Below are 19,774 nucleotides of genomic sequence, written 5' to 3' on the forward strand. Positions count from 1 at the left end.
TGCTCATTTCGCGTATTGCTCTTCTGTTACACCGGTGAATGGAACGGTGGTGCAGGGAAGACATGGTGATCGTGTAGTCGAAATGCGCATTGAGGAAGACTCGGACGTCAAGACAAGGGCTGGTATCTAGCCGAGCGAGCCAGTCAAGACGGGTATACATTGATGATCGAAGCAGAATTTTTTTAGTCAGGGATACCGATAGCACCAAGAAAAGCCCAGACCATATGTTGATGGGTGATGGGTGATGGGGGATCGTGGTGGGCAATCGAGATGGGCTGGTGGTTGAGTGTGGCAGTCAGTCCCTGACGTACGGGAGCCAGATCGACAGCCAACTGGCGCAGTTACAGTCATGTACAGTTCTTTTTGCTTCCCCCTGTCGCTGGTACTCTACCTCCTCCTCCAGCCAGCCGGCAGCACTGGAAGACTTGATGCACCCAGCACCAAGCACCCAGCACCGTGCCCAGAGATGTCCTCAGAATCGTCCGAGAGTCCAATTCACTTTCGGAGGCGGCCGAGCGCAGCTAGAGCGGGCGTACCCGTTCCCCTTTTCCCTCCCCTCCATCGTCAATCAATCCTTCGTCCGTACTAACTCGATCTGCCTGTCCCAGACAATGAATGTTATCTCTCACCATCACCACCGATCAATGGCAAATACTAGTCCTGAGACCCCAAATCATTCGTCACTCTGGGCGTTCGCTACCCCCGCCGTCCCTTGGACCCAGGAAGCCACCCTTGCTCAACTGTTATCCATCCATGTGACCACGTCGTCCTCTGTCTCTCTCAATGACCGGATCTGAGATCGTCGATATCGGGTCAAGAGGGGGCGAGGATTTCTTCACGGAAGCATTTGCGTAAAAAACTATGGTTGGGCCGGTCGCTGCAGTCTCGGCTATAGGGCAGGCAATTTGAGGGGAAAGCCGCGTGGGATGAAGCATACCATGGACCACTACGAAGCCCTGCATCGCTTGCTTTTCTCCTGATCATGTGCCAAAATCCACGATTGGTCTAGCAATCATCCTGGCGACTCCAAGTCTTGCTCCCAGAACTCCGATTTGCATCCCAGAGCAGCGTCGTGCAGTTCGAGAGAGAAAAAAAATTTTCATGCTCAGCCCAGGATATCTGGGATGCATGCAAGGGAGAAAATCCCGATAGGAAAATCTTCAGCTGCTGCAAGACACCACTAAAGGCACTGGCTGCGGGCAAAGGTCAACTAACAGTAGCCGAATCTTGTTCCTGGCTCGTCCTTGTTCCCAGGTTCGCCCAAGAGCGATCTAAGCCTCACCGCAACCACCCAGAATGGTCATGGGCCGGCTTGTCCTCCAAAGATTCCATGGAAGATGGCGGGAGGAATGCACACGCAGCATGCAGGACCCAGGATCAATCGACCACACATCAGCCTGGGCACTCGCTTATTGCCAGGTTGGCGCCACGAGTGTTTGCTGCATGGAGTGTCCTTTAACAGCATAGCCTGGGAGATCCTGGTCGAGCCGGCAGCCAATGTGGCCGAAATCCCTCCTCGTGCTCCACCAAGCAACTTTTTCCATCCGAGCTTTTTCATGCAGCTCAAAATGGCCTGCGCCTTTACCAGCGCCGACGTGGTTGTGACGGATGAACTACTCGACTTAGCGACCCAATGCCCCCAAACTCCTCCTCCTCCCCCATGCCAGGGATCCGTTCTTGCTTCTTGACTCTCTAGTGGGCTCCCCCAAATCGCACGATCGCTGCAGGCTGGTAGGCTATCGCTCCTGGCCCTGGCCCGGTTGTCATGCTCATCCACCACTTCCCCCCGACCCACCTGAGGGTAACGACGACATCTCCTCACACTCTGAGCTGTCCGCCCCGGCCTGAGTAAGTTTCTTCCCTTGCAGCCCTAATCCCTCCCTTATGCATACCCATGCCTAACTCGCATCTGCGAGTCCCGAAACCATCTAGGGCCGCTCTGACTGGCCTGACGGCTTCCCTCTCCTTCTGTCGGCCACTGGGATGATGCCCGATCTCGAAAAATTTTCATCTTGTGTCATCTGGCTCGCCCAAAGTGGTAAGCACAGGCGCTGAATGGCCTTGTTGCACCCTCGTTCAATTTGGCTGAGAGGCAAGGCTGCACCCTTTCGATACCTTAGCCTCGACGACACCAGATACGACCGATGGGGTCTGCAATCTCTTCCGCTTGCCGCATAATCCCTGAAACCATCATGCTATGGAGCTTTGTCCTTTTCGGCCATGACCATGCCGCTGACTGGTTGTATCAGCGTGCAATGGGTCTGGTCAAGCGAAGAGGTATAATACCCAGTTTGATCTCGTCACTCGAACTATACTGTCTACTCATCCGCAGACCATATTAGACCCGGCTTACGATCTCCAGGCTGCAAGAGATTGTTTCTTCTTCAAAGGCTGCTGTGTTGGCTGTTCACTGTCTGTTCATCCTGGCCACCCCGAGGGCCGCTCCGACCGTCTTTCAGCCACTGGCGACCCGGACCCCCACACTTCGCAGTCCCATATCCGCCCTCTCCTGCTTGATCTGCTGCCAATCCAGTTCCTGGACCGCTATCCGAGTGCGATGTAGTCGTGTCGTTGGCTGTTCCTTACTTCAAGTGTTACTCTATACCCTCGACCCATTCCGAGCGTCGCACACGCTGTCCAAAGAACCATCCATTGTTTTCTCGGTCTCTTCTTGATTTCTTCAGAAGTGAGGTTGCTTCGACACAGGATACCTCTCGGTGTGCAGTCCTTGACGTTAACCACGAAACCCTCTTCAATGTTCAACATGGCCTTCAATCCAACCGTCGACCAGATCGAGTGGCATATGCATCAGTTGAGGCAATGGATGGTGCCCACGTCGGTGCCAGCGCCGTCCAAGCCTGCAACGACGGCACAACAGCGCACATTTCCCCAGGAGTTCTATCTGCAGAATGTGCCTTCGAACGACATGTACGACTATGACTCCTTCAGAGCCCCTGGCTCTGCGCCGCCGACCACCCTTGTTCGTGCGCAAACGTTTTCCAACTTGTCTGAGTATGATTTCTCTCCCCTGGACTACTTCACTCCGGGTCAGGGCCCGGCGACGCCAATGAGCTGGGCAGGAGAAGAGCGAGGCAATTTTGATGATGGCCTCTCCAGCTACTCAGAGGCAGCCTCGAGCTATTTGTCCTCAGATCTCTCAGAGCAGAACCGGCTTGAATCCGTCATCTCATCGAGCCGCACCACTCCTCCCACCGTTCCACAACCTGTCTCGGCCTCAGATCAGACCTCCGAGGTCGATTCGCTCATGAAGACCTTGCAACCTCCTCAGCTGCCTGTGCCAGCGAACAAATCCGGTGGCAAGCCCAAGAAGCACCTGTGCCCTTACCCCGACTGTCTCAAGTCTTTCTCTCAGCCAACCCACCTCAAAATTCATCTTCGTTCCCACACAGGAGAGAAGCCATACACCTGCTCTGTGCCGTCGTGCAGACAAACGTTTTCGCAGTTGGGTAACCTTCGGACTCACGAACGACGGCACGTTGGCCAACGACCGAACCGAAAGAGATCGTCGTCCGATCCAGGAGCCCGAGCTCGGAAGTACGAATGTAAACTCGACGGCTGCAAAGGTTCGGACGGCAGCCATGGAGGCAAAGTCTTCACACAACTTGGAAACCTCAAAGCCCACATGAACAAATTTCACAAAGAGACCCTGGCAAAACTATCGGAACAGTTTGCACACAACGAGGAGCAACCTGAACAGGCTGAGCTTCGTGCTTACTTCCAAGACCTCTACAAGCATAGCAACAAGGGTATAAAGGGGAGGGGCAAAGGTCGGAAAGTTGAGGTGATTGTTACGCCTGAAGAGCCTTGAAGGAGTTGCCCTTTCTTCAAACGACAAGGGGCATATACCTGCAAGCCAAAACCAACGCGAATATCAAATGCATGTCCGCAAACTGATCCTAGTGGTTCAAACGACGTCCCGCAGTCGGTCGGAACAAACATCAAACAGCTCGAACAGCCACGAATTGATCTGAATGGACCATTCCCCCTAATCAGTCTTTACCGACGAGAGAGCCGAACCCCACCATCTCACGAATCCGTTGGGAACGCAGCTTGAGCGAGGACTATTTTGTTCGACATCGATAGCCTCATTGTCCATCAACTACACACAACCAGTCATTTCCGCGTTCCACTTCAGCTTTCCAATCCACAAGGGATCTATTTGTTGGAGGACACAACACAACGAAAACCTGTAAGAGTATCAAGGCGTGCCGGAGGGGGAAGGAAAGAAAGGATGGTAAAGCGATCAAGTTGTCATTTCACGCAGAAAAAAAAGACGCGCCGGTAGGGTGTATGTTTATTCACATGTATCGCCTGCCATCTGTCTATCCTGGTTTGGAGCCATTTTGATTTTACTGTTTTTCCATAGCCATGTCAAAAACATACGCTATAAAATCGCCATCTCAAGGAGGGAGGGGCCTGTCATTACCGCACGAGATACACCATCTACCACAGAGATATGATATGATTACGACTCAAATGAAGGATGACATGATGAAAAAGGAAACGAAGCTGATTCGGATGAGAAAAAGCCGATATCAAAAACACCTTTCTATGTATTATCCCTGTTTTGCAAGCGGTTCTTTCTTTCCCCTTCCTGGCACCTTCTGTGCAGAGTTCCCCAGCTGGGCGCGAGTTTTTCAGAAGATTCTTCTTTTCTTTTGGCCGTCGATCTTTGGAGAAAGGTTGACAGAGAAGCAACAAGGCTGAATTTCCGGGCGTCCAACAACCGGGCGGTTAGCGGCGGAGATATGTTGATGCTACGCTACGTCGACCAGGTGGATATGAAGCTTGCGGCGCCATGTTTCGGTGGGTTTTACCTTTCCATCAGCGGGGCCAAGTTCTTTGCAAATCACGGTCAGTACCGCCTCTGACCGTCTCTCTGTCTGCCTCGCTCGGTCTGTCTATCCGGTCTCCTTTCGACGACGCGCTTTTGGCCCCGAGTGGCTCGACTCAGCCGCCGGGAAAAGGACGACGAGCACAAAAGGAAACAAAAAGAAGAAAGGAAGAGGAGAGATCTGGATTTCCTTTGAAATTCTATGGATCACGAAGATGAGAGAGCGGCAAGACATACGTCCTGGACCCGGGTCTGGAGGGAGAGGGGGGCCTGGAGAAGACAGCGAGACGAGGCGCAGACGGAAATGACTGATCCCGCTGATCTGTCGCAGGGGTAGCCAGGCAGGTAGGGCAGGGAAGGGTAAGGAAGGACACAACGGACCGATCATTGTTCGCCTCGCTCTCCACCGTCCTCCCCTTCGAGAAGAAGCAAGACTGCGAGTACGAGAAAGAGGAGACCGCATTAGACCACAAATGCCAGTCCGGACCTATCTTCGTCACAGCCAGCCAGCCAGCCACTTCCGGGGAAATGTGCCCGCTAACCGGCACAGGCGACGCCCGTTGCAAGCGTACGAATGAAATGGAGGCTGGATCCGTTTTGGGAGACATGACCGGACTCCCGCAGGTGGCGAGAAAGGAAGGGGGGAAAGGAGACTGAATTTGCTTTTGGCGCTGGGCGGGCATGAATTAGTGAATGAATGGATGGATGGACGATCGGGACGGGACGGGCACGATATGCAGGGGGGGAGATGTTATTGTTGTCGACTTGCTGTTGACCATGTTGTTGCCCCCGTGCGCGCGTGACATGGCGCCCGTCCAGTTGTGATACGACGGCGATACGATACACTGCTGCTGCTGCTGGTGCTGCTGCTGGTTATGGGATTTTCGATACAGCGAACGGGTCGTCATCGGCGGTCTCCTCCTCCCGGACCTTCAACCAAGTACGAGTGATGTACGAGTATGTATGTTTTGCCTAGGGAAAGTTCCCACAGGGGAATATTACGTCAAGGAAACTAAGCATCGGTGTGCTTTTGTCTATCCGACACTGCGTTGTGACCTTGTCGCCTCTATCGGGTTGCTGGGCATGTGCTCTCCTAACAAGGCCTCACGCGGCCCTGCTGCCTCTGCTGGGTGACGCCTGATGTCCGAGGGCTAGACTTCAGTATTTTCTTCTGTCTCTCTTTTCTTTCGTTCTCCTTCCGAGTGACGGCGACCCCGGGAGCTGTTGTTGTTATTTTTGCCGCAAGGCTGACTGTCTGACTCGCTCGATCACACCACCGGGTGGGCAAGATGGAGGGGCAGGCGACTGGAACAAGCCTGCCCCTGGACTGGTCTGAGTTAGACAGGCTTCAGGGGACAAAACGACTGCAAGTCATGACTCTAGAGGGGAACGAGCAAGTGTGGACCGTTGGGACCCTCATGGGGATTCTTCTTTGTCGGAAAGTTGCTGCTGGGTCGAAGGATATCATTCATTCACTGTTCACTGTCTGAGATAGGGAAATCTATCATGGTGGTTGTCTTCACCTTCTAAGGCCAGGCCAGCCCGAGGCACTACCTTTTTCGCATGGCATGGCATTGTAGGTCGGAGACACCCAAAGACAATGGTGACACCCTTCGAAGAGTCCGCTTCTTTCTCTGCGCAAGCCTTCCCAACCGGTCCAGACATTCCCTTTGCCTCGCCGAGCTGGCAGACACACACCGGTCACACACTCCATCTGACGTCATGCCTCCAACGTTGCACAGCAGGCCCGGTAAAGAAGGCAAGGCGGGCAAGCAGCGAGGGCCAGGGGACAAGGGGAAGGGGAAAGGTAAAGGGTCCCCCCTTCAGAAGGGACTTTTGACGTGCTCGTTCATGATCGGGCGTCCAGCCATCCAGCTATCCCGCCACCAGACCAAAGGGCAATCTTGAAGGGGGGGAAAGTCTTCAAGTCCACAGAAGACAACGGGCGTGGGATCCTTATCTCTTGTTGCACAACCGTAGGGCAACAGGGAGGGGGGTTAGCAGCACGTCGGCGGAACAGACAGAAACTCGCGGTCAATGGCAGCGGCGCCCCACGACCGTCAGAATTCCCCCGGGGGTTCTTTCCTGTCGGTGAGCAGGCGGGTTAGGCACCGGTCACTATTTTTCTGCCCTTGCCGTTGCGCCTGATCCCCTGCGTGAGGGGCGTTGTGGTACAGCAGCATACGAGGAGGGGGAAGAGGAGGAGGCCGAGGCCGTCGATGAGGTCTCAAAGGAGATAAAGAAGAGAGAGATTCCGATAGCAAGCCCCGTTGCACTTAGTTGCATGAACTGGGCCTTTTGTCATACTATCCCTCGATCCATCCTCACCGTGTTCTTTTCAGAGATTCCAGAAGTTGTAAACTGGGCCGACGTTGTCCAATGGGTCATTTCTTCCAGCAAGCAATTGACGAGGCTGCCACCATGAAGAAGTGGACTAAGCAATTAGTCAGTACTTACGCCTTTGGGGCCAAGGACTGATTAGCGCTGACGATCCTCTCTTGCTGCCACCTCGAAACTCTGCAATGATAATAATATAGTATCAACCTCCCGGGTTGGGGTTGAGATACCACGAGGTCGTGCTGGTAGCAATACCTGGGAAACCAAGATGTCAGGTGTCCTGTCGTGTGACAATCACGCTGTCCGGCCTTGTCGAACCTGTACTCACCAAGGAGCATTTCGGATATTTGGGATCCTTGGTCCTCGGATTCTAGGCGGACTGCGCTGCATGTCAGAGAGAGAGGGAGAGAGGGAGAGATTGTTGCATCGCACCAGACGCAGGTGGTACTAGGAGCAGAGTCTTGGCCCCGATACTGAAGGATGTACCTCGTAGGTACTCCGTAGTCACGCTAGAACGGCTCTGGTCCACGTATCTGTCTCATCATGTAACCTTCCTTCCGTGTTGTGTCCCTGGATTAGCGTCAGCCACGAATAAAACCTCCTCTTCCCCAGCTAGTCTCCGCATGAAAAGTGGCGCATTGGACGCAGACGGGAAGTGACCGGCACTGTCGTCCGGCCCAACTTCTCCTACAGTATGTCTGAGTGCCAGTCAAAGACAGGTTCAAAGCAGTGAGCATCTACTGATAGAGATGTGGGCGGACAGCGTGCATAATCTACATAGTGAACGAAGAGACACTAATCAGAAAGATGATGATGATGATGCTGCTCGGGGCCGGCTGATGCCTGCCCCGGGAAGACTACACGCCATCGAAGGGTCATGCGATGACGAGTGGCATGGGCTCAACTAACGAGGTGATTGGCAAGACGTGCTGGTAGAAGGGCCCCCGTGCCAGATGCGAGCAATGGATTCAGGAAACCACACATGATGTATTCCGCAGCACCTCCTCCATCAAGGGATCCCGAGTGGTAAGAACAGGACGGCACTTCCTCTTCCTTCGATGAGTGGAGACGGGCATCGAAGGCGTGGGATGAGTTCGTCCCAGGCATGGAGAGGATTCTCTGTTCGGCTCGGGCGGTTTGCTCAGAGTTGCAAGGCTCCACCAATGCCCCGCCTTTCTCCCAGCCACCTTGCTCATTGGGGGCCACTAGCCATTCGGAACTAGCGCCAGGGCTAGAGATGGCCGCTAGAAAGACGCTAGAAGCACACTAGAAATAGCTTCTCGAACGTCGGCAGAAGGTGCCATGGGCGCTAGCAAAGTCAAGTCCGACCGCCACCAACCAGGGGTGGGTGACCAATCGCAATGCAACTTCAGAGCAGGCGTTCACCAAGGGGCCTGGGAGCTAGATCATAGAATCCCACCCATTTCGTTCCCACGCTACGAAAACCCCTCTCTTTGGGCCATGCACTGGGTGCTGCCGCTGTCCCCAGGCCCAATCCGGTGCAGGAACTAAAAGCTGCAGGACGGGTAAGCCTTACATACACTTTCCCAAACACGACGGTTGATTTCATAGTTTACCACAGGCTGGCGGGCGACAAGTTGCTTTTTCTGCTCGTGCCAGCAAATCTCGAGGCACTCTCGCAACTCGTGCGTCAATGCATTGACGCAGGAACAGACCTGGCATACGCCTTGCACCCACCCTTTCGCAACGGGCTTCGGACCGCTGCAGACAGAGCCCGCCACACGTGCCCCGTTCCACCCCAAGGTTACGCTCGGCAAGCTTCTGCTTGTCTCCAACATATCTCCTTTGTCGTCCCGGGAGATGGAGATTAGCTTGGAAGGGAGGTGGATAAGGCTACGTGCTCTAATGCTATGCAAGGTACTGGGTTGTAGGCATGCATAATGGTGATTGTAAACTTACAGTAGTCTTGCAAATCCAGTGGGGAGACCTAGTATTCGAAAGTGGAAATTTGAAATGCTGCCTAGCTGATCTGCCGACAACCCTCATGATCGGTGGCCTCGATCAGGGCCGCGTTCCATGTCCGCCTCTTATGGCCTTGTGACGTGCCAGAAGCGAACGATCGACTCTGAGTCTGATGTACCTAGTGCGTTCCATCCCGCTTCGGAGGCCGCCGAAACTAGGCCTCGACTACTCAATTGAGTAATGTAAATTCGCGCAGACCTGGCGACTGACCCAACCGCTGCCTCGAGATGGTGAAGAGACTCTTACCAAGACAGTAGTATTAAGGAGCCACCGGTCCCCTATTTACTAGGCCACACGACCGCTGATCATGAAACCTGGATGGCGTGGGATGCTGCAGGAGCCAATTTCATGCAGCACAGTCTGGCGAATGCTCTGACCGCTTGATTCTTTCTCACAGGGGCCTTTCCCCTTTTCGCGCCACCCCCGTGGCGATGGCGGGCTCCTCCTCCACACCTCCAAACATCCTCGGCAAAGCCCATCGAGTATTCTCATACACGAGGAAAGTGACACATGTGCTGGGGACAACACGAAGAAGGTTGGGAAAGAGACCTTTGTAATAGCCCACGAAACCTTCGTTGCGCCAAATCTGTTTGATCAAGGCGATGACACCTGGACCCCTGACATGTGTGGTTGCACTCGGATCGTATGTCTGCAGCCTAGCCCGCACCAATTGATGAGGATATGTCACGGTCCCAGCGAAGACTTTGGACAATGAAGAAGCCATGATGGTGTCTAGGTTCGAAAGTGGCTGGTCTCTCTTGGACTTTTTGCGCCACAACTTGAGCTTCTCATACGCCACAAAATACAGCGAACCATGACTGACACCGACGAGCGTAGGAGTCAGGCCGTGGAAAAACCCACGTATCCCTTCTGTCCTGTATATTGCTCGCAGCCCATACATCAAACCCGGATATGCTCCCGCTTGAGAGGCGGAGGTGGAGAGCATCCGCGTCTTCACCACCCAGATAGGATTCGTCAGGATGGCAGCGAGGAGGCCAGAAGCAGAGGAGGCCGTGAGATAATCGACAGCCGTGAGTTGTTGACCGGCAGAATAGCCTCGGAGGCTTCGGATAGCATCTTGAGCTTCACGGTACCACAAGAAGTACAATGCCCACCCGGCAGAATTTCCCACCAGGTTGGGGCTCAGCCCTCGGTACATTGCTGCGAGTCGACTCGGGCCTTCATTGCGCAAGATATCGCGAAGAACAGCTCGAGAGGAATTGAGGAGCGGGTGGGCGGAAGTGTCGACTATTTCAGGATATCAATAGGACAGTCTCTTGACCTTCTGGGACATCACACCTTACCCTGCAACCTCGTTTTGATGATATCCAAAGGATGGACAATCACAGTGGATATGAGACCGGCAGACAAGCCTGCAATGGTCTCAATCGAAGCAGGTGAGAGACCATGGCTACGCTGAGACGTCATGAGCCAAGAATACGGGGAGACGAAAAGAATACTCGAAATTCAGAGGATCAAGGGACCGAGGAATGACTGTAAGTGGTTGCGCCGAGCTCGAACATCATGTCCGGGCAAGACGAAATGAGTAGTGGTGAGAGAGCGATTAGGCCAGCATGCTAGAGAAAGAATTGCGAGAGGAAGCTCTTGTCCATTGACTATGTGTTTCTGCTGTCCAGGTGGAATATGAATTGCACAAATTTGTCGATTGATGACGCAGGGAAGGAGTTGTTTCGGTGAAGGCAAGTTAGCCGATCTCTCACGTGATGAAGCAGGGGATTACGGTGAAGCACACCACTTCTCGGATGTTGTCAGTTGTCTGCGATTTTCCTCCACTTGAAGCTTGAATGCTCCAATGCCACTGTGTTATCACCTCCACAACCTGCGCCAGCTACACGGGAAAAAAGGGTCTGAGCAAGTCACCGCCAATCCTAGAGCCAATTGCTAGCCCAGCCTGAGCCATACACTCTCCACCTTTTCAAACAAATAATTTCAACCCCGTCCGCTATCGGGCTTTCGGATCGTCGAGATGCCATTTCACGCCACTTCTTCTGCTCCTTATGTAGCGAAGTCTTGACCATCCTCAGACGCTCTCCTCGAACCTAGATACCATCCGAACCTCAACATTGTCTCCTTCTAATTGTTCATTCGCCTTGTCGGTCAACGTCTCAGACGCCTCGGGCGAGCAGCAGTGCTGAATTTCCAGTGCGGAGTCGACGCGGCACTGCTTCCCTCGTACGGTCCTCATCATGGATATCGTCCTGGAAATCGTCGATACCCTCATCCTTGACCGCGTCTACGCGACATTATTACCCGCCAGCCCATCGTCCTATCTTCAGCAGAAATTCAACAATGGATCAAGTTCCACTTTTTCGAGCATGCGGGAGAGCGCGACCTCTGCGCCGCAATATACATACATCTACGAACCCGCCTCGCGTCTCGTCAATTTGGACCCGACGGAATGGACCTACAGCAGCTCATGGCCTCGCGACAATATTTTCAGGCAAGGCATTAGCCTGTTCTTTATAGTTTGGTGAGCTTGAGACAGCACCCTTGACAACTCGAAACAAGTCCATCCGCTAATACTTGCTGCTCCAGGCTCTTTGGACTGGTTCTCTACTTCCTTTGCGCTTCGCTTTCGTACTACTTCATCTTTGACAAGACCACCTTTCAACATCCAAAATACCTGAAGAATCAGATCCGCAAGGAAATCAGCCAAGCCAACCGCGCCATGCCGGGCATGTCTCTGTTGACCGCACTTTGCATGCTCCTCGAAGTGCGTGGCTACTCTAAACTCTACGACCTCCCCAGTGAGGCTCCTTTTGGATGGTACAACGTCCTCCAATTCCCTTTCTTCGTCCTCTTCACCGATCTCTGCATTTACTGGATTCACCGCGGCCTACACCACCCGATTTTGTACAAACATCTACACAAGCCACATCACAAATGGATCGTGCCTACGCCTTATGCGTCGCACGCTTTTCACCCTCTGGACGGCTTTGCGCAGTCCATACCGTACCATCTTTTCCCGTTCCTGTTCCCGTTGCAGAAATTCGCCTACATTGCTCTCTTCGCCTTCATCAACATCTGGACTATTTTCATCCATGACGGAGAGTACTACGCCAACTCTCCCATTATCAATGGCGCAGCGTGTCACACTATGCATCATTTGGCATTCAACGTCAACTATGGCCAATTCACCACGCTGTGGGATCGTCTGGGTGGAAGTTATCGAAAGCCGAACGATGAGCTGTTCAGGCGAGAGACGAAGATGGGGAAGCAGGAGTGGGAAAAGCAGAGTCGAGAAGCAGAAATGATAATGAAAATGGTCGAAGGAAAAGACGAAAGGGAATATCTGGCTGACGATGCGAAAAAGGTCCAGTGAGTTCTAACCTATTGTCCGACAGAGAGGTACACGCCACGGGATGATGGATTCTGTGCAGGAACCCGGCCAAGATTGCCTCTGAGCACCGCCGAGCGGGCGTTGCGTGGGCAGTCTGTCATTTTAGATATTACGTCTAGCCAAAAGAGCTTGTAAAAAGGCAAGCGACAAAGAACACAGTCATTCAAATGAAGCTGTACATAATCTACATGGGCCTTTCCCTTGGTGCAGGGACACAACTGGTGTGATGGCCCAACTCTCAAAAAATGCCAGCCAACTATCTCGCATCAACCCGAGAAGAAAGAGGCGCCGTGGAAGAGGGTGCCTCACGCTATGCGAGGATGTTAGGAACCACGGACATGGGGGAATACTATGTAAAACAGGCATTACCACCTCTCGTGGCCGGTAGAGCAGAGAAGGGACGTCTGGGCGCGATCAGGTTCCACGTAAAAGACGCGAGTAATATCTGGAGCGCCCTGTATCCTGCCCTGGTCCAGAGCAACGGATGCATCTGAGTTGCTGCGCTCAGGAGGACGACATCGTGTCTGACTCTCTGTGGTGGGTGCATCCATGGCCCACGGCCTCTTCAAGCGCAGTTTCTGGCTGGCTGGCCGACTGTCCCGTCACGACGACGAGTTCGCCATCCACCTCCTGATTCCCGGAATGCTGGGACCATCCATGCGTGACCACATCACGAGCGTCGTGCGTGTCGGGCAATATTGGCGCAATGCACTCCCTCCCTTCTTAGGGTCCCAGGCCCACTCGATTTGAATTGGCTAGTTCTGTGATTGTTGGTTAACCAAATCCGATATGTGCCGTCCTGCAGTGATGCCGTCGGCGTAACGGATTGTATACATGCTCCATGCGGTTTCCCTTGTCGGTTGCTGGAGAGCCTGGCTGGATGTTTGGATCATTCGAGAGCTGGAACTATCAACATGTGTAGAGTCATGCGTTCACGGCACGATAGTCGATTTCTAGACCCCCGAGAGCCTGGACTTTCCCTACCTAGAACTCACTCATTCTTTCTGTGTCCGAACGGCGCAAGAGATGAGGAGCAAAGGCAACAGAATGTTGTAACGGGGAAATCATTCCATTGGAGATCGATCTCGCACATGGAGCCCAAGTGTCCACCACAATAGTCGTGGAGACACGGTTCTGCACAAAGCAGCTTGAAAGAAAAGTCTTGAACCTCCCCAGTACTCCCTCCCAAACATTAAGTGCGTTGCCCCAGCTGTGCCGGCGCAGTCCATCCATTGTCCACACCGTGAAGCCGACCCAACAAACAAAAACGCCGTGGTCCGTAGTTCCGTCTATGAGAACGACACGAACTTGGGGTCCCTGGGAATTCCGTCCTCTCCGATGCCATTCTTCTTGAATCGCTGTTCCATGTACACCCTCCTGGCTTCGTCGAAATTGATGCCTCTGATCTTCATCAACCTCTGGATCTCGCGCTTCGCCTTCTGGTCGAGGCCGCCGCGGCTGTCACCCTCCATGATGTTGGAACTGAGGTCGAAGTCCGCGGAAGTAAAACCTGATTCGACATCGCCCATGAACGAAGTCGGGAGACGGCTGTATGTGTAGGGGTTTAATCGGGAGAAGAAGTCTTGCACCGCGATCGGGAGGTATGGTGTCCAGCGGCTGCGCGTGAAGTATAGGACTGGAGCGACGGGATCAGTTACAGCTCGTCGTATGGTAGAGTTCGCAGGACAAGATTAATCAACGTACCTGTTGAGATAGCGATGGAGAAGAAAAGGATCGTGTAGAGAATATATGCCATGATCGCGCCGGTATTCGCTCTCTCTTTCGATATCGACAGATGTTACGCGGGGTTCCGGAACAATGTGGATTAGATCTTAGACAAGTATGAGGCTTCGTATCGCAATGATCATAGCCTGGTGCCCATTATGAGGTTTGCGCAATCGTCGCTCCCTGCGGCAAAGGTCAGCGTGAAGCTGGGCAGTGGTGGCAGTGAAGTTGAGGCATTTGGGGGTGGCCTGGTCTTGGGCATAGGCTCGTTGTCGTCAGCCTGCCGCGGCGGCGCAAGTCGGACGTGTCCGGACCTCGCATTACCGATCAGTGCTCCGCCGTAGAGAAATGCCAAGCCGGCAAATGCCATAGCCAATGGTGTCCCTGCGCACAGAAGCCATGGCAGTCCAGACACAAATCAACCAAAAAGTTCGAGCCTGTTCAAGTCTGAAATAGCTCGACAATCTCGACCAGTTTTCTCGCCGTCACAATGTCTGAACGTCCAAACGTCTCCGGCGACCTCATCTGGGAGGTTGTCCGTAAGTTCACACCGCCCACGAATGCTGTAACCCCCAGCTCCAGGATACTGATCAATCGCAGGAAACAACAATGCATTCCTGGTCAAGAGGAAGTCCGGTGGTGGTGTCCAGTTCTCCCGCGATCCCTTCAACCTCGTCAACAAGCACTCGAGAAAACACGCCGGCTTCGTGAACGACAAGGCCGTGTCCATCCAAGCCAACGAGAAAGGAGGAGTGACGTTGTTGACCAAGAAGTCGGGATCATCACACAAGCCTGCGTCGCATTACAACACCCACGCCTACGGCAAGACTACCTCGAACCGAAAGTGAGTTTTTCCCCCACGCACGCACGCGTATTACAGGACCGCAGAGAAGGGTAAGAGGCTGACCCAGTCTACAGGATCTACAAGAGTGTGGCAGATGCAGTTGGCAAGAGATCGTACCGTGGGGACTTGAACAGAGACGCCGTTGCCCGTGCCAGTGCTCTCAAAGACTCCCAGCGACCGAAGAAGGAGACTCCGGAGAAGAAGCCTCGCGGGCTGGCGGGGCGAAAGACGGAGGCATGAAACTGCTGAAGGAGGACGACATTTTTTCTCTTCCTCTGTCTGGAAGGTTCCGACTTTGAAGTGACAGCTTGAGCAAACTGAAGGCGGGGGGCAGCATCCGAAGAATCTAGTTAGATGAGCATCCGAGAGATTTCTTCCGGGATGCGGCATCCATCTGAGATGGGAGGGCGGCAAGATATTATGTCCTGGCAATGCAGGACGGGGGTAATTCCTCGACAGACAGACCAACAAACTGGGGCCTCGGAATGCATTTGCATCCGATGGAGGATAATAAGAACACCATTTGATGAGGAGAGCACTGCACACATGTTCGGTACTCCATAGGTAGAAGAAACTCCCCAATGACCAACCGAACCTGACCGAGCCCAAAACCACAGTTCGCAGCCTGATCCGAGCAATTCTCGTTGACCCCCCCAAAACAGCCTTGCCTCCTCTAGCTGATAGAGGACTAACCAGGTAAGAGGGCAGTTGTTGTTGGATGGCAAAAAAATAGCCCGAATGGCCCAAAGGCTCAAAAGACGCGAAATATCGGAGCTGCGGATTGACGCGGGGCACCGCAGCGACCAGTCTGGCTGGGCAGCTGCTGGGCTCGATCGATATTTGGGCTTGGCGCTTCCCCTCGCTGTTTCTTCTTCAGCGTCCCGCGTCACTGCTTCCATGAAGGTCTGACCGCCCCAACTATTTCTTAAACCTTTCAGTCTTCTCGCGAACACCAGTTCTCGAGCACTTCACACATACCTGTCTCATTGAATCGTTACAGTTTCTTCAGGTGAATACGAGGAACTCATCTGAAGAACAAGAGAAATCCTAAACTGTCGTCACAGTTCAATCAAATCCCCCCACCAAACTCTCAACATGGTCAAAGCTGTCGTTCTCGGTGCCTCTGGCGGCATCGGCCAGGTATGGACATCCCCTCTACCTGACTACAGCAGATTGGAGTCGAGTCTAACTTGTTGCCAGCCATTGTCTCTTCTCTGCAAGATCTCTCCCGTCATCGATGAGCTCGCACTGTTCGATGTCGTCAACACCCCCGGTGTCGCAGCCGACCTGTCACACATCTCCTCTGTCGCTGTACGTCTGCTGATATCCTCCTGACCAATCTCAGAATGCCACGACTCTAACATGCACAGACCATTGGCGGCTACGTCGCAGCTCCAGGTGACTTCAAGGGAGAAAAACCAGAGACGGAAGAAGCAAAAAAGAAGGCTTTGACTGGTGCAGACATTGTCATCATTCCCGCCGGTGTCCCTCGTATGTATCCCCTTCACACTGGAACATTTGCTGGGACTGACAATGGTTCTCAGGCAAGCCTGGCATGACTCGGGACGACCTGTTCAAGATCAACGCAGGAATCGTCAAGGGCCTCATCGAAGCTTGTGCCAAATACTGTCCCAAGGCATACATCTGTGTCATCTCAAACCCTGTCAACTCCACCGTCCCCATTGCCGCTGAGGTTCTGAAGGCAGCTGGTGTTTTCGACCCTAAACGGCTGTTTGGTGTCACCACTCTGGACGTCGTCCGTGCTCAGACCTTCGTGGGAGAGATCATTGGCGAGAAAGACCCGAGAAAGTTGACCATTCCTGTGATCGGAGGCCACTCTGGTAACACCATTGTACCGCTATTCAGCCAAGCGAAGCCTCCCGTCAACATCCCCTCGGACAAACTGGATGCTTTGGTGCACCGTGTCCAGTTTGGTGGTGACGAGGTTGTCAAGGCCAAGGACGGTGCTGGTTCCGCCACTCTGTCCATGGCATATGCCGGTTTCAGATTCGCCGAAGCCCTGATCAAGGCATCCAAGGGTGAAAAGGGCATCGTTGAGCCAACATTCGTCTATCTCCCTGGTGTCCCTGGCGGTGAGGCTATTGCCAAGGCAACTGGCTGTGACTTTTTCTCCGTTCCTGTTGAACTCGGGGTAAGTTTCTTCTGCATCTGATTGCAATCTTGTCTCTCTTTTGTTCTCTGCTGACGCTTGCAATAGCCCAACGGCGCGGAGAAAGCCATCAACATCCTCGAAAGCGCCAATGACTACGAAAAGAAGCACCTCGAAGAAGCGATCAAGGGCCTCAAGACCAACATCGAGACCGGTATCAGCTTCGTGAAGAACCCTCCCAAGTAGGTCTGGTATTCTCTTTCCTCGCAACGTTACCTGACAGTTTCGTAGGTAGGATGTGAGCGACTTCTACACCCCCAGAACGAGCCTGCCTGCCACGCAGTTGTTCGGTCTTTGGACGTTGTTGAGAGCGCGAAAAAGTGAGCCGGCCACGGAGACTGACATGGAGCTGTCGGAGCAGATTGTGAAAGCATGGCTTGACGGACATAAAGATTTCTCTTTCGTCAATGCACAGACAATCGTCATCGCAAGGACATAGCCTTCGAGGCTGCATCCCCTTCCGCAGCCCGGAGATCGCGTAGACAAAATTCACTTGTCCACCTCTCTACACCCCGTGCAACCACCTTCCTGCGCTTTTCGAATGCAGCCATGTGTCATTTCTGTCGCCACTTTTGGAGGTTCCGTGTAACAGGCTCCTGCCTTGATCTTAGACTAGACCTCTTTCTTCACGTGGGCGAGAGTCCTTTGTCGCTTCAATGCCACCTCGTGCCGTATCATTTCCGGTCACGGCCTTATTTGGGGCTGCACCGTTGTAATCTGGAAAATCGCACCGGGTAGTTCTATTGTCTCGGCCTGGACGGTGGCTTTGATTCCCAAGCTACTCAGCACGCCACGGATGACACCGCAGGGGAAGAACAGGTGCGGTCGAGCTCGCTGGAGGGCTTCGGCGTGGTTGGCCATAGACATGCGCGTGAGCGGACGGAATTTGTTGTCGGTAAGAACGAAAACGCCCTGTACGAACATTGTCAGCGGCTCAATCTTTCTTCCTTGGGACCGACAGTTCAACACCAGACATCCTAGACCCTCGGGGGTTGTGTGTATGTAGCTCTCTACCACTCCTTCGACTCTTATGAAAGGTCGAGGGGGAACAACGTACCCGGTGATTCGTCTTCAAGTTATCGACCTGTTTCCTCCACACCACGCCCCAGATATCCTTGCAGAGGAACTTGATCACGTCCAGGTGGTGGTCATTCACGTTGCCCACGTTGGCCCCGTTGAGCCCGGCCTGGTTGAAGCGCGGCCGGTCCCGCGAGATGCGCTCGCTGAGACCCTCTCCGACGCGGAAGCCCAGGCGTTCGAGACGCACGTAGACGGAGTCGGCGAAGATGTTGGTCGCGGGAAGCCCGTCGGCGGCCAGCAGGGTGCCGGTGGTGTTCGAGGGTTGCGAGGACGCGGCGGCCGTCGTGGTGGCGCCCGTGACCGTGATGCTGGGGGTCGAGGTGTTGGAGGAGGCCGTCGCCACGGTCGTGTTTGTTGCGCTGGTGGTGGTCGGGGGAGGACCTTTGGACGTCCGTTTCGTCGTCGTCGAGGAGCTCGTTGGGGAGGGAAGCGGACGGTCTAGAGACGCCTCGTAGGCCCGGGCCATGCGCTCGGCCAGTGGCACCAGTTCAATCAGCAGCAGATCGAAGCAGGAGAGGCTGACGAGCCGCGAGTCGGCGTCCAAGGGCAAGTCGGTGGGCGCAGGGGCGGCCATCGCGCTGCGAAAGCCTGGGGAGTTGTCGATTGGTTTCGCAAGGGGCCAACCCGCGGAGGTACAGGAGGAGGAGCAACAGGAAGAGAAGGGCCTGCTTTAGTAATAGTAGTAGTAGTTGGAACAGGCTGGTGGTAGTGGAGGAATTTGGGAGCAGTTTGTGCTGGTTCGATGGACGAGTCTCATAGCTCGGTGTCGGGGTCTCTCCTGGTGACGGGTTGACGCGAGAGATGCTGCCTTACCGAGAGGGCGGCAGCACGGATGTTTTCATCTGCAATGGTTGCATCATGTCTGCGGACGGAAAAGGTTGGCTGGCTGCAACAAACTGGAGAACCGTGGAGGGCTAGTGATGATCAGACCCGTCGTGGGAGGATCGGATGGCAGATTGGACAAGATCACGTGATGTCGATGTTGCAAGGCTGAGATTTAGGAGTCCAGCACCTCGTACTCGGTAACTACATATGTACCAGGGAAGAGTGCCTACACATCTCCTCGCGTATCTTGGAAGTCTACGTTGGCCATTCTACTTGGAGGATATGCCTTCACTGTTCATAGAGGCAAATATGGCCATTATAGATAGGCGCAGGGCCACGTACCAGTCGAATGTCCCTGGATGTAAGGGGAAACACATCAGGGAGAATCGTAGCACCACAAATAGGTCGAAATCACAGTATTAAACTATAGGTAGTATACCTCCGGGGCCATTACCAAATCTTTGATCCCATATCGCCAGCGATGGCATGCAGTCATAACTGCATACGCCTCAATTCTCAAAATGCACATGTACACATTCAACAACCCAAGATTATTGTACAGTCAGTTACAGCCATATCGTCTTTTGAAGGGCT

General features: G+C 53.7%; 7 protein-coding genes across 7 annotated transcripts; 4 read left to right on the top strand and 3 right to left on the bottom strand.

Annotated features, from left to right (window-relative positions):
- Positions 1 to 2,764: 2,764 nt before the first annotated feature.
- On the top strand, positions 2,765 to 3,829 carry AYL99_09097 (hypothetical protein; the record flags this gene model as incomplete). The annotated part of the gene is made up of 1 exon (XM_018840605.1): positions 2,765 to 3,829. The coding sequence occupies one exon, from the start codon at positions 2,765 to 2,767 to the stop codon at positions 3,827 to 3,829; it is 1,065 nt and encodes a 354-aa protein (XP_018690352.1).
- Positions 3,830 to 9,566: 5,737 nt separating this feature from the next.
- On the bottom strand, positions 9,567 to 10,603 carry AYL99_09098 (hypothetical protein; the record flags this gene model as incomplete). The annotated part of the gene is made up of 2 exons (XM_018840606.1): positions 9,567 to 10,423; positions 10,480 to 10,603. 2 exons carry the CDS (start codon positions 10,601 to 10,603, stop codon positions 9,567 to 9,569), a joined length of 981 nt encoding a protein of 326 aa, XP_018690353.1.
- Positions 10,604 to 11,382: 779 nt separating this feature from the next.
- On the top strand, positions 11,383 to 12,518 carry AYL99_09099 (hypothetical protein; the record flags this gene model as incomplete). The annotated part of the gene is made up of 2 exons (XM_018840607.1): positions 11,383 to 11,666; positions 11,732 to 12,518. 2 exons carry the CDS (start codon positions 11,383 to 11,385, stop codon positions 12,516 to 12,518), a joined length of 1,071 nt encoding a protein of 356 aa, XP_018690354.1.
- A 1,307-nt stretch (positions 12,519 to 13,825) lies between these two features.
- Positions 13,826 to 14,292, bottom strand: AYL99_09100 (hypothetical protein; the record flags this gene model as incomplete). The annotated part of the gene is made up of 2 exons (XM_018840608.1): positions 13,826 to 14,172; positions 14,241 to 14,292. The coding sequence occupies 2 exons, from the start codon at positions 14,290 to 14,292 to the stop codon at positions 13,826 to 13,828; spliced, it is 399 nt and encodes a 132-aa protein (XP_018690355.1).
- A 459-nt stretch (positions 14,293 to 14,751) lies between these two features.
- Positions 14,752 to 15,345, top strand: AYL99_09101 (hypothetical protein; the record flags this gene model as incomplete). Its single annotated transcript, XM_018840609.1, has 3 exons — positions 14,752 to 14,800; positions 14,862 to 15,105; positions 15,180 to 15,345. The coding sequence occupies 3 exons, from the start codon at positions 14,752 to 14,754 to the stop codon at positions 15,343 to 15,345; spliced, it is 459 nt and encodes a 152-aa protein (XP_018690356.1).
- An 855-nt stretch (positions 15,346 to 16,200) lies between these two features.
- AYL99_09102 (malate dehydrogenase, NAD-dependent) lies at positions 16,201 to 17,461 on the top strand (the record flags this gene model as incomplete). The annotated part of the gene is made up of 5 exons (XM_018840610.1): positions 16,201 to 16,245; positions 16,306 to 16,416; positions 16,476 to 16,596; positions 16,650 to 17,257; positions 17,324 to 17,461. The coding sequence occupies 5 exons, from the start codon at positions 16,201 to 16,203 to the stop codon at positions 17,459 to 17,461; spliced, it is 1,023 nt and encodes a 340-aa protein (XP_018690357.1).
- A 498-nt stretch (positions 17,462 to 17,959) lies between these two features.
- On the bottom strand, positions 17,960 to 18,929 carry AYL99_09103 (hypothetical protein; the record flags this gene model as incomplete). Its single annotated transcript, XM_018840611.1, has 2 exons — positions 17,960 to 18,187; positions 18,333 to 18,929. 2 exons carry the CDS (start codon positions 18,927 to 18,929, stop codon positions 17,960 to 17,962), a joined length of 825 nt encoding a protein of 274 aa, XP_018690358.1.
- Positions 18,930 to 19,774: the final 845 nt, after the last annotated feature.

Source organism: Fonsecaea erecta (genome assembly GCF_001651985.1).
Source record: "Fonsecaea erecta strain CBS 125763 chromosome Unknown Scaff8, whole genome shotgun sequence".
Lineage (NCBI taxonomy): Eukaryota > Fungi > Ascomycota > Eurotiomycetes > Chaetothyriales > Herpotrichiellaceae > Fonsecaea > Fonsecaea erecta.